The sequence below is a fragment of the Pararge aegeria genome, chromosome 9 (genome assembly GCF_905163445.1).
Source record: "Pararge aegeria chromosome 9, ilParAegt1.1, whole genome shotgun sequence".
Classification (NCBI taxonomy): domain Eukaryota; kingdom Metazoa; phylum Arthropoda; class Insecta; order Lepidoptera; family Nymphalidae; genus Pararge; species Pararge aegeria.
Window position 1 is genome coordinate 17916754 of NC_053188.1, and position 14133 is coordinate 17930886.

At 38.3% G+C, this 14133-nt stretch overlaps 1 protein-coding gene across 2 annotated transcripts; it reads left to right on the forward strand.

The window, feature by feature from the left end:
- Positions 1-2206: 2206 nt before the first annotated feature.
- On the forward strand, positions 2207-12003 carry LOC120626190. Of its 2 annotated transcripts, none has more exons than XM_039893566.1 (9): positions 2207-2300; positions 4579-4732; positions 5171-5293; positions 6689-6737; positions 7006-7161; positions 7875-8025; positions 8843-9023; positions 9432-10439; positions 11518-12003. In XM_039893566.1, the coding sequence occupies exons 2-9, from the start codon at positions 4581-4583 to the stop codon at positions 11714-11716; spliced, it is 2019 nt and encodes a 672-aa protein (XP_039749500.1). In that variant the 5' UTR covers positions 2207-2300; positions 4579-4580; the 3' UTR covers positions 11717-12003. The 2 variants fall into 2 exon arrangements, with proteins under 2 accessions (XP_039749500.1, XP_039749501.1); XM_039893567.1 differs by having other exon boundaries at positions 9432-10210.
- The last annotated feature ends 2130 nt before the right edge of the window (positions 12004-14133 follow it).

The window sequence follows — 14133 nt, forward strand, 5'->3', positions numbered from 1 at the left end:
GGTCAAAAATCGCACCCTAATAAGTCGCTTACCAACATACAAACAAACATGCAAGCATACAAGTGAAGCGAATATAAAGCGTGTAAAAAAGGAAGTAAACAAGTGGGGTGTTAGTAGGAATTGGGATCAAAAGCTCAAGATTACCCAGTTGTATTAGCGAGAACCAATACAAGTAGGTAATTGTATTATTTTGCAAGATTCATGGAAGCTGATAACAGAGCGGGGTCAAGCGTGGGTGCAGTCAATCATTATCGTCTCACCGCACCGACAATAATATTTGCCTGACATGTACTTGCGTATCTATAATTTTCGGAAACCCTTCTGGACTTCTGGGCTTGTCAAATATTCAAATAGGCCGACCGATTTACGACCTCCCTGGTGCAGCCGTTATCGCGATGGTTGTAAGTGGGAGGTCCCGAGCTCGAACTCCGGCAATTTATAATTTCTGGATCTTCTCAGGTCTGGTCAAGTGGCTTCGGCTAGTTACCACCCAACGCAGACGTGCTCCTAAGCGATCTAGCGTTCTGGTACGATGTCGCTTACAAACCGATTAGGAGTGGATTATAAACCGATTAGGAGTAAATGAATTGAATATTATAACTGTCATCCTTCCTAACAGGTTAGCCCGATGCCATCTTATATCTTCTCATACTGTATGTGTGTGTGTGTGTGTGTGTGTGTGTGTGTGTGTGTGAGATCTAACTTGGAGTGGAATAAAAAATAAAAAAACCTCCCTTTAAGTTCTGGTACGATTCTGCGTAATAACTGACTGTCGCGTAAACCGACCAACCGGTTTTAAAATTATTGTCTGTCTTTCTGTCTTTTTGAATGGTCTCATATTTGAATCTGCTGAGTCGATCCTGACCGAAGGCCAAGTAGGAATAACATGGGTTAACTGAATTGGAGCATCGGTTGAGTCGTACAAAGCTTCAACTAGCCTTGGACTACAATCTCACATGATGGTAAGTGATTGCACAGTCCAAGCTGTTTGCGGGCTAAATTAGGGATATGACAGTTATATTAAACCCACACCCTTTAATATTTATACTCTACATCGTACCGGAACGTTAAATCGTTTGGTGGCATGTCTTTTGCGGTATGGAGGTACCTAATACTAGCCATGGCCAAAGCCTTTCGAACAGATCGGCGAAAATTCTGAAACTATAAATTCAAAAAAAAAAACAAAACTCATTTATTTCAAGTAGGCCTAATATAAGCACTTTTGAAACGTCAAGTCTGTCTGTGTGTAGTGACTCTACCAATTCTTAAATTATCTTAAATTATCTTCTCACTTAGAAGCTCCAGCACAGCATATAGTTGTGAGCTAACCTAACCCTACCTATAATATCAAGTAGTGACAAACGCAAAATTAAATATGCTATAGGTAAGATGTATTAGTTCATCGTAGATCTGAGCGATGACTCCTTTAACTAGAATCAGGGTTCAGTTAAACGAATTCTCATAGACCTAGAAAACAATGTAGGATCGGCTTATCCTTGCGGAATCCTCTTTTCAGAAGAGCGGTTTAAATTTAATAAGAAAATATTCCATTACTTAAATAATTTTTATATATATATTTCATGTGTGCATGTGTATGTCACTGAACTCTTCCTAGACTGAATTTTTCGGTATGCGTTTGGGTGGCGCCCTGGATGGTTTAGATTCACAAATCAGCCCGACAGATGGCGCTGCGGTCAGCTAATATAATATTTATTTAAATGAAGCACTACAAAAATGTATGCAATGTATGCCGTCCAAGATACAGACCGACAAACAAAAATGACAAAAAAAAAATCGGTTTCGGATTCAGTATCGACTCTTGAGAACACTCTAAAAAATATTTCTCAAAAACAGCCGCGGACGATCTAAACATAAAAAAATCACACATGCCCACCATAGACCGTTATGCTTGCCCCCCCAAGACCAGAAGCTGGGTACGCCTTGGTGTGTGCTACTAATAAAAAACCAGTACCAACGGCCTAACGTCCTCTCTGCGACGCGTTAGGTGAACAATCAATTTCCTGACAATTTCTAGCCCCAACCTGGATTAGAACTTAGGACCATGAGATCCGAAGTCAAGTAAGCTAACCACTAGACCAACGAGGCAGTGAACTTTAATCTATAGAGATTAAAACTATGCGGGACATCTAAATCGATCTGTGGTTCACGCTTATCGAAGTTTTGTTGTCACCATGTCATCAGCCGGCGTACTTTATATAATTATCTCAGTAAGTTGTCAGTACAGTTCTGAATGTATAAGTGTACACTGGTGTATAATTAAGTTGACATAATCGACTCCGGTAAGTGGACATGCATCAGGTCATGATATATCATAACCATCATTATCAACCTATTAAAAAAAATCAAAATTCATTTACAGCCAAACCTGGCTAAGTGAGAACTGGATAAGTGAGAAAACTCTATAAGTGAGAGTAATAGCCAGGACCCGTCATTTTAAGGTCCCAAAACCTCTATTAGCGAGAAACAGAAACCTTTGTAAGAGAGAGTCGTTTTTCCTTCATGGTCCTCCGTAAGTGAGACTGCTACTTATCTATACCTCATAAGCGACAGTCGAGCAAGCAATATTCGACAAAATTTATGAGTTAGAGAAAAACATTCAAAATACAAAAACAGACACCCAAACGAAATTGACGGATTTTTTAAAATGTAAATAAGTTCTAAAATTACATAGTGCATGAATATATGTCTTGTTATTGCTGCGTACCTCTATAAGAGAGAAACGCTACCCATGTACCTGCATTAGCGAGAAACTCGGGTTAGTGAAAAACCTCTATAAGCGAGAATGAGATTCTGCTCCCTTGAACTCTCACTTATCCAGGTTTGACTGTATTTCAAGTAGGCCTAATTAATAAGCACTTTTGAAACGTCAAGTCAGTCTGTTTGTAGTGTCTCTACCACCGGTTCGGAGAGATTCCACTGAGTAGAGCTGGCAAGAAACTCAGCAGATTGCTCTTTTCCAACATCATTTTAAAGTTAACAATCTTTATGATTTTTCTGTTTTGTGAGAGATGAGAGCGGAGTGGCCTGCTTCCAAGCAGACTTGTCGTTAAGGAGTTCATCAATCGTGTAGTAACCACGATTTTTTAAATGTGTTTTAATATATTGTTTAAACTTAGGTAAAGGTAGATCTAATATTACCTTCGGTATCATGTTATAAAAGCATATACCCATCCCCACAAAAGATTTCTGTACTTTTCTCAGACGATATGCAGATATCACTAAATTTATCCGTTTCTAGTTAGTCGACTTTTTATATCGACTTTTTGTTTATAATAACTTATGTTTTGTTTAATAAAGATTATTATATTATTATAAATATATTGCGAGGCTACTGTTAGTATACCTATTTCTTTAAATTTGGTACGAAGGGATTCGCGTGATCCAAGTTTATATATCGATCGCACAACTCTTTTCTATAGTATAAATATAGTTTCTATATCAGCAGCTCTGCTCCATAACAAGATCCCATAAGATATTACACATTCCTGGCCCACTACATGGCACGGGTCTCCCTCTAAAAATAAGAAGGTTTAATGCCGTACTCTATACTGGTTTCCTCGCAACGTTTTTTTCACCGTTACAGCTAGAGATATTTTGATTGCTTGAATTAAAAACGCACATAACTCTGCTGGTTTTTCGGCTCCGTTCCGACGTCGGCCGGGATCGAACTCGGTCCTCCCCGAAAGGGAACTCGAATCCCTTATCACTAGGCTATCACCACGTAATCACTACACGCGCACGTGTACAAATAAACATACATATAAAAGAAAAGGTGACTGACTGACTGATTGATAAACGCATAACTCAAACCTCTGAGCCAAATTTCAACCCTATCGGTCTATTAATATAAATTGGAAAATTTTGTATTTCATACAGAGTGTGGAGTTGGATTTAAATGATACTCAAATTGTGGGACAGCGATGAGATTTCAAATACTTTTTATGGAATGAAGGTCCTACAATGCAATGCTTGTGATTTTATACCGTTCAAAATGTCGATGACAAACCAGGCAAATAATACTATGAAATATTAGTTTCCGGAATGGTTTCACACCAGCGTGAGGAGTGATTCATCGTTTATCAAAACATAACACTTTGCTAATCATCTCTACAGAATTTTTTATTTTTATTAACCACAATAAAGCATACAAAAACAAAAGAATGGAGTGCAACTTTGACATTTTTTTCTGTAGAGAAAATTTTACTGAATCTTGCAAAACGGATGACCATTTAGCCAGTAATATGGTCAAGTATTACGAAAATTAAGCTTAATTTTGTTATACTCCGCAAAAAGTAGGAGAATCTGTATTGTGTAATTTATAATTTCTTTAATCTTTATACTCCACATCAAACAGATCTTCGACAATCTTAAATAAAGTTCAACGGGTACATACCACAATAATATTTTTAGATTTCAAGTTAACTATAGTCAAGTTGGACGTCACGGGCAGAATCTGACTAACCGCTTTCGTGTTCTTTTTTATTTGTATACATTGCGTAGGGGCCAGTCATTACCTTTATTGTATAGAAACTATAAAATAATTTAACTTATAATTAGGTATGATACTGTTATTCTTCGGAGCCCTGCTGATAAGCTGCGCCAGCGCCGACGATGCTCAGTGGATCAATGTGAAGTCTGGAGTGAAAGGCGGAGTCAAGGGTGGACGAGGGGGAGGCTACCCGTATTACAACCCTGGGGCACCCAATAACACGTAAGTAACTAAATACAACATAGGTAGACTATTTTTTAATGGAGGCCTTTTAACAATACATATATCTGAGTTGAGTTTGTATACTCATTGACAGTACAAGCGCGCAAGCAAAGCCGACCTGACAGTGCTGTACACGCGCTGGGTATTGATTATAATAATCACGAAGTCATTAGGGGCATTTAGATAACTAGACCTTCCTAGCTTTAGGTTTAAGTTAACCAAAGAAGATATCACCATCATCTCGCAATTATGTAAACATATTAGTATAAAAGCTTTATAAGTACCTGTGATAAGCATACATGAATATAGAATTTTTAAATTTGAATTTTTAATTGAATTCTCATTATTCCATTTCCAAAATAGCCTGTGGGTGTACTGCATATAATTTCAGCGGGCGACCAAAACCATTTGAATGTTTATTTATTTAGTTTTTTTTAGCTACCGACAAGATGACGCTTATGGCGGTTACGTCATGCGATTCAACATGACTCAACATGGCTCTGATGCCCATGGCAGAACTACAGACTTCCGTGAAGTCGGAGTATGCTATATAGAAGTGCCGTAAGTATTTTACTATGATGTTTTATAGGTGCAAATTGCATTGAGTGTTAGTTATATAGAGATGAGGAGCAAAACTAAATTCTTATGCTAAACTTTACCTTATTTTCAACATGCATTAATGCAGACACTAAGCTCCCAATGTCTTTCTAGGAGTAGGAATAAGGAAAATGAGACACGTCCTACCCTATACGCAGCAGTTAAACAACCAATATTAAATGCGAAAGTGAGTCCGTTTGTTTGTTTCTTTTCCCCGCTTTCACTGACCAGCAACTTTTAGTCTGCGCACCGAGATCGTACCTCTACCGATCGTACCTCTATCGAGCTACCTCTGGTAATTCTAGACAGAAGTACCAGAGGTAGCTCGTGTCCTGAGGGTGGATACGAAAAAATCTAAAAATTGTTTCTGCGGGATTCAAAACAATATCCTTTGTCACCTAGTTTACGCACGTCCAACTGTTAATAACTCTAAATCTTAACAACAATTTGCGTGGAGAAAAATAGTTGGAAAATCCAAATCCGCACATACAACCACACGGACGTCCAAGACAGAACATTTTTAAACAATTTTTTAATTAGTTCAAATAATAAAAAGAGATGTCAAAATATCACAAGTGTTAAAAATAGTGTTTTTTCTCAACATTTGTCTATTTATATTCACTTATAACAGCAATACTGACAGGAATACCCACCTCAACGCTTCGCTTATGAGGCGTGCAATTGCATCCTAAAGACAGTCATATAATATTCTTGGCTCTGGAAAACAAACTAAGCTTCAGCTAAGTAGTAATAGAGTCAGGAGAAGAAACATTGTGGGCAGGCTGCGAATGCTCATTGTACACGCGAGTCTCTGTCGCTTGTGTCATTCAAATAGATCATGCCCTCAATGCCTTCCCAAAATGTAGGTATAAACCTTCGCATATCATATCAACTAGACGCCAACTCGATACACATCCCACTTAAATTTGAGCACGGAAAAGTGAGCACAAAGTAAATTGTTATAAAAACTGTGAAATAGTTGACACTCGTTATTTACTTAAAACTACCTAGACAACTTACCACTCGTTGCCAACGCGATGTCAGTTCGCGTTGACCATACGCTGATGGGGTAAAAATGCTAATCCATTGACGTTGTGAACACTAGGAATACTAGACACATTGCGGGTAATTAATGAACGAAAAGTTGTCCACTCGCTGATCCTAAATCAAAAATGAAACCGGCGTTGAATCGGTGTTTATTCGATAAGTGAACGAAGGCCTTAAACATTTTGCCATTGTCATCCACGTGACCAATGCACCGTTCCGTATGTCTATGTATAAGCTGTGACGACACATATTTTAATGATATTATTAGTTTTATTGTACCTAAATACAAAGCCGATTTAATTTTCTTCACAGAACAGCATCGTTGGCTAGAGATCCCGCGCATATTCCGGCTGGAAATGGGGTAAGAATGAATTTTTCTTACCTTTTTAAAATACCCTGTTACTCATCCGTTCATAAGATTTTGTTAACAGAAATAAACATAGCACTTGCAATACTTTTGTACTCTTAAAATACATTTTTTTTACAAGAAAACCGACTTTGTTATACAACTAAAAGAAGAGAGGGCATTGTGATCACTGTATTCTGATCCACCATCTACATACGACAGTTCTAGTCTTAGCTTATTGTAATTTAAGTTTTTTATCCGTTAACTAACTAATTGCTTCCAGTCACGTCCAGATCTGAGCCGGATAAGAACATGCTGTAAAGGCTACGAGAGGAACATCGAGCTGTTCATGGTCTGCGACCCAGTCTGCAACCCGGAGTGTGTTAACGGTCTCTGCACAGCGCCTAACACCTGCTCATGCTTCCCCGATCATATCAGGGTAAGGTATAAACCCTGTTATGAAGCTTAGAGTTGCTCAGCGGACGATAGATGGAGGAAGATTCGCACATGGAAGTGATAACCTAGTGGCTTGCCTTCCAAGAGTCCAAGGTCGATTGCCGGCACGCATCTGATTTTGACGACCTTTCTGGCACTGTAGTAAGCGCTGTGTTATAACAATGGGAGATCTCCGGTTCGATCCGTGGCAAGTCTGGTCTGGTTGGATGGGAGGCTTGGGTCGTGGCTAGTTACCGCCCTACCGAGAAAGACAAACCACCGAGCGACTTAGCGATCCACTAAAAGCGGCTTGGAAATCGATTAGAGTACAGGTTTGATAAATCCGCATACCCCTAACAACTAAGCCCTTGGACTGCTTTATCTCTTAAAACAGGTGGGATGGTAATGGAGGGCTAACGTTATTACAAAATCATTACCGACCCGCTGGCATTCTGTCATACCGACATACCGTCATACCGACAGCTGTCATTCTGAGATGAGAGCCGTGCCGTGCCTCTCAGGAGGGCTAAGGCTGTAGTTCGCAACGAGCTCTAGCATTTTTGGGGGAATTAAAAAAAACGGCGAAAATGGAAAAGGCTCGCGCGTGAGTTAACGGAGGGAATAACGACTGACGCCATTATTTATTTATTTATTTATTTATTAGCTTTTCAAGGTAAACCAACAGTATAATTATAAATACATGACTTTTTTTTTCAGAACTTGGGTGGGTTTTGCATGCCGACGTGTCCGATTGGTTGTCAGAATGGCCACTGCAGTGGTGGCGAATGCTTATGCAAAGATGGATACACTTTGGATTCAGAGGGCAAGTTCTGCAAGCCAGTGTGTTTACAAAATTGTGGTGGAATAGGTAAGAATATTTTTTTATATTCGCATAAAATTTAGCGATTTTTCCTCACGCTTAATGGTAAATGGCAATTGAGTTTGTCTTTGACAATTACAAGGCTACAAGGCTAAGTAAAATAATTGTGTTTTACATTATTCATAGTAATAAATAAACATGGTTTTCGCATTTTTTTTCCTGAGACCAATATGTCTTATAAAGAATTTACTGAATAAAGTTTTCATGACGGAAACACGGTGACAACCCATCAAAATTCAAATTCTCAATTGATTTATTTCAAGTCGGCCTACTTTTAAAACTACAAGTATGTCTGTTTGTAGTATGTTTACCACCGGCTAGTAAATCAGATTCTATCGACAAGTCGGCGAGAAACTCAGCTGTTGCTCTTTGCCATCTATACTTTTCTATATTGCGGAGTATCGGCTCCGCTCTCATCTTATAGAATATAAGATCAGCTGAGTCTACATTCATACGTGCAAATCTACACGTGAAAATGCGATTAAAAGTCATTATGATTTTTTTATTCCACTATATATTTACCGCACTACACGGTGCGGGGTCACCATTCCGGCGCCTTGGCGCCCCCAACAATTGGTTCTTCGAGCTTCATGCCCCGCCCATTTCCACTTCAACTTCACAACTCGTTGTCAGCTTCCACTCAACTTCTCTCAATTGTATTTCTTCTACAAATTTGCTCATTTCTGATTTGAACACGTAGAGATAATCCTAGCATAGCGTTCTCGATCGCCCGCTGAGTGACTTTTAGCCTAAGAAAGCCTATGTAGACCTTACAACTTTTTTTTTTAATGTATTTTTTCACTAGGTAATTGCACCCAACCCAACACGTGTGACTGTAAGCCGGGCTACCAAGCGACGCCCGAAGGCAACTGCAAGTCAGTGTGTACAAACCCGTGTAAAAATGGTTGTATAACCTCTAACGAGTGCCGCTGTGAACAGGGTTACAGAAAAGATTCTCAGGGACAGTGCGAACCCGAATGTTCTCAGTAAGTATTATGCGGTCGTCAAAAAGTATTCAGTATTTTTGATTTGAAACATCTTACAAATGGTATGACTCTCCTTATGCCGCCATGTTCCATCCGCGCTCTTGTTAGTGAATTCAGAAGTAATAAGAAAAATAATAGATTAAATTTATGATAGAAACTCTTTCTTATTTTTTTTTTTTACTTTATATTTTTGTAAAAATTCAATGGGGGAGAAGCGGGAACCATCGATTTTCATAGAAAAATATCATCATCAAAACCGATTCAGCTATACGAAAGATTAACCTGTAATTTAACAAGTTACTGTACTGCACTTTCCATAAATTTTAAACTGCGTGTTTTGGTTACGCTTGCTTTTATGTTTACCTATATATCCAGTGTAATAACGTGTAATTTAATCCTTATTTTCAGGAGTTGCCCGCATGGCCATTGCGTTGCACCAAATGTCTGTAAAGACCCTTCTACATCTCGACAACCCAATGTTCCCCCATACTATCCGCCATACCAACAAAACAATCCCTTATACCCTGGCAATCAAGTACAAAATGGTACGAACCCTGCACAGACGTACCCTGGCCAAACATACCCACAACAGACATATCCTGGTCAAACATACCCCCAACAGACGTACCCTGGTCAAACATACCCTGGACAAGCAGTCCCTGGTCAGACATATCCTGGCCAGACATACCCTGGACAGATGTACCCTGGTCAAAGATACCCTTATCAGACATACCCTGGACAGCAAAACCCTGGTCAAAGATATCCTGATCAGACATATCCTGGACAGCCATCCCACGGACAGAGATACCCTGGTCAGATATACTCGGGACAGGCAACCCCTGGTCAGAGGTACCCTGGCCAGACATATCCGGGACAGACAAACCCTAATCAAACATACCCTGGTCAACAAATAAATGGAAATGAATACACTCAGGATATTTCTAGAAATCAGCTTAACACCGACAGTCAGGTATCTGGCCAAAGTCAAAGAGGTGACGTTGAGCAAACTGGATATCAAAGTCAAACTGGGTTCCAAGACCAAAGCGGGTATCACAGTCAAACTGAATACCAAGGGCAAAGTGGATACCAGGGACAAACCGGATACCAGGGACAAACCGGATACTATGGTCAAAGTGGCTACCAAGGTCAAAGTGGTTACCGAGATCAAAGCGGATACCAAGGACAAGGTGAATATCAAGGTCGCTACCCAGTTGTAGGGCCACAGTTTCCAGGTCAACCAAATTCCCAAAGCCATACTTACCCCAGTTCTCCACCACCACCGACCAGCCAGCGGCCGTTGAGCCCTGATGGGCAACCCGGCTGTACCACGCCATGTCTCAATGCCATTTGCATAGAGGACACTTGTCGGTGTAATCCTGGATATGTTCCGGACCCAACTGACGTGACTGGATCAAGGTAAACCCACTTTTTTTATTAAGTGCAACAATGGTAAAAAAAGAATAGAGCTTTACATAGACACTCATCTCACTAAGACTGCGATTTTTCTTGGCTTACCCCAATAAAATGGAAAATGTCGAGATTCCTCTTATATACATTTCTAAGGGAAGATACTTAAACCATGATAAACGCTTCTTAGATCATCCACGCGAGGTCACCTGTCTATCGGTATAAGATAAGGTATATTTCAGGAAGAGTGTTAAAGACCAAAGAGATCTTGTCTAATATTTTAAACATCGAGCTATGCGGAATCTCAATTAGTTTTTTCCGGATGAGCTCTGTCATAAAAAGCTCTACAACTAATACACCCACACATTTAGTTAGCAACGCTACTCGAATATAAAACTAGCGCTAAACGAACAAACGTTTACGTCGTTTGTAAAAAAAATTGCCAAAACAAAAATGTCATCAAGTTTGAAGGCAATATTTCGTGCTGACCTCGGATAACATGGGATAACGGCATGAAGAAGAAAAAGTAAATTAGGCTGCATAAGCATTTCTACAGTAGTAGTAGTAGTGCTTTTTGTGCCAGAGCTCGTCTGGGGAACTACTAATGCCACGCTTACTACTGCCTCCAAGCGGCATTGCTGTATTCCGGTCTAAAGGGTTAATTACAGACACTTTAAAATCAACGGCTCAGGTTGATAGACCACGGCAGTACGTTGCAGGATGTTTTCCTTACTTGCTTGTACGTACGTTGCCCTGTCTATGGGTGCCGCTTGATTCCCACTAGCCCTCCAGGTCCAGGATAAGGATAAACTGACCAAGCAGGGCTGTCAGCTTGGTCCGCCAGTCCTTACTAATATTAGTGTGTTTTTAATTTGTTTGTCCATCCTTCACGCCATACATAAGCTATCAATCAGTTTTGGTACAGACTAATTTAAAAGGACGGTTACATAGGCTACTTTTTATCCCAGAAAAATAGACGGTTCCCGCGAGTTTTGCAAAAAACCGTAATGAACGCCGACAAAGTACGCGGCAACAGCTAGAGAAAAAAGTCCAGCTCTAGTATATAAATTTTAAAAAACATTTCCAGGTGTATACCAAACTGTCCGGGAGGCTGCCCTAATGGCACCTGCTCAGCACCCCACTTCTGCATCTGTAATCCCGGCTACCGCAAGGACACCAGCGTGAAAGGTCGGCCGGCGTGCGTGAAACGTATCCGAAGGTCGATCGAGAAGCCAACACCCGAAGAAATTGCTAGTCGATTAATATTTGACATCCCGGAATACTGAACATTATCTGTACTCTTATAATTTCTGCGTTGTGCTTCAAAACATCCCGTGAGTGTGTGATGGCAAAAATAAATGTTCTAATACGAGTGCTGAAGTTATTGTTGGAGGTTATATTTGTTGGTAATAAACCAATAAAGCAATAGTTAAACTAGTATATAAAAAAATTGTTTGAATACAAATATTAAGTAATATAAGTGTTCAAAAGTACAAAGCTCAATAGATAACATATGTACGTATTGGTAAAACTCTAAAATACTCACACTAAAATTAAAGAAGTACCAATTTAACTGTTTTCTTATTGAATCCTATTAAGTTGTCCTAGTAAGTTAAAAGAACAGATGTATCAATGCCACACCTCAGACTTTCCGTTTAATATGTTGAAAGAATCATTGCATCACTATCTTTTATACCTGTACTTATATCATAAGTGTCTGTATTAGGCATTATAAGTACCCACGATTGGAAACATATTTGGGTATCTAATTTATTGAGGAAAGTTTTATACTATGTAGATGCGGCCCTTTTTTAACTCGGGCGAAGTCGCAGGGTCAAAACGACGGTTCTAAAGATCTTCAAATATCCCAAAACAATTAATTAACAACTTTGTTCCATCTTGACTACCGATTTCCATGTTATGAACTATACTATAAAAAAACTGATACGCTATCCAATTAGCCAGTTAGACAAGTACTACATGTAAACAAGTTAGAAAAATACTCTCGCAATTTAAAAAACAGTCAAATCACATTAAAAACTAGATCACATCGGAACAAATACAAATTATAAGGCATAAAGAGACTTTTATAGAAAAGTCGTTTTTCAGCTCCAAGAAAAAATTAATTGCCAAAATTTATAACTGTTTAGCTACCTAATTATTAATTATTTGTCTTTGTAAAGTATTCAACTCACTGATCGAAGCAATTAAATAATAGTGAACAGTATGTTCTTTGGAGAATAAAGTTTTATAACTAACGACCAAGAATTGGAGGGATAGAAAAATTTAATGTCCTGAGTCCTAATGATCTATAATCAATTGCGCCGATGACGTTGGCAACTTCATCGTGACGTACGTCTGAATTTCACGTCGTGCCTTTAAGTAACTTGTCATTCACAGTCAATATCACTAACAGCTTTAGTAATCTTTACCTCATTGTCTACAAAAATAAGTTTCCGAACGTTTTCGTACCATGCGTTACCGGTAAATAAAGTTCAGAGTCTTTCAACTTATATAATACTACGTTAACAATCTTCAAAATAAAAGGTCGTTTATTTTCAAAAACATATTTTATTTTATTCTCATACATTACACTAGCATGACCACCAATTGTCTTTTTCAGGGATCAAGTTTAAAAAATTCTATTCTTTTTTATATTAAATAAGATTGACAGTCAAAAAGTAAATTTTTGTCCGAGTAGGATTCGAAACTAGTGGGCATTCTTCATCGATTTATATGAATAAAAATACCAGAAAGCCCTGTTCTTCCGATCATTAAAACAAATAATTTTTGTTCTACCATTTTTCTAAATTCAGTAATAATTTATTTCATCCAGAATAAAATTATAAATGATGCTGTTTCTGCAAAATGATATTACTCTGTGAAATCTTATACATGTGATGCAACAACGTCGCGTAGTAGGTTCGCTGTTGCTGATGTTACATAACAGAATAGTAACAAGTAGAGTATCGAGATATGAGTTAAAAAAAAAAGTCGAAGAACTAAAGTTGTTAATTTTAATGTTAGCAACAACAGGCCCAGAGCTTGTATAATTTATTTAGCCCTGTTTATATAGACTAACGAAAGTAGTCGGGCACTCGCCGACGAAAATCCACAGGATTCAGCACTGTTTTATTTTACCTTATATTGCTCATCAACACTTAAATATATTTTGAGGCACCATTAATTGACCCCTGTCCTATTTTATAAAAATAAAATTTATTTAAAGCCCCCTGAGTTTTATTAGATCTTCCGTTGCCCCCTTGAGGCGGCGTTATCGCTCACATCGAGAACCTTCGATACTCCCGTGGCATATCGAAGTAGGTATATTGTAAAAAACATCGTTTAAAAATTTGCAATATAGTATGCATCAGATATAGTAGACACGTGGACAAAGTTGCGGGTAATTAATAATTAATAATTTGAATTTTTCGTTTATGAAAAGTTTTTACGTTTTTAAGTTTAAACTCTTCGGAAAGCAAAAAAGGTAGGTAGTAAAAAAAATACACCTTTACCTAAAGTGGAAATTTATTTTATTTTTTTTATTTTTAATAAATACTTTTAAAAAGTTAGTTTAAGTATAATACACATTATTGTTTTTGATAAAAAATTTGAATCAATTAATTAAGTATATAATTTATAACTCAGCATGATTAAAATCTGCTTAGGTTTTATTTAAATAAATAAACCGAAAATGAAGGAT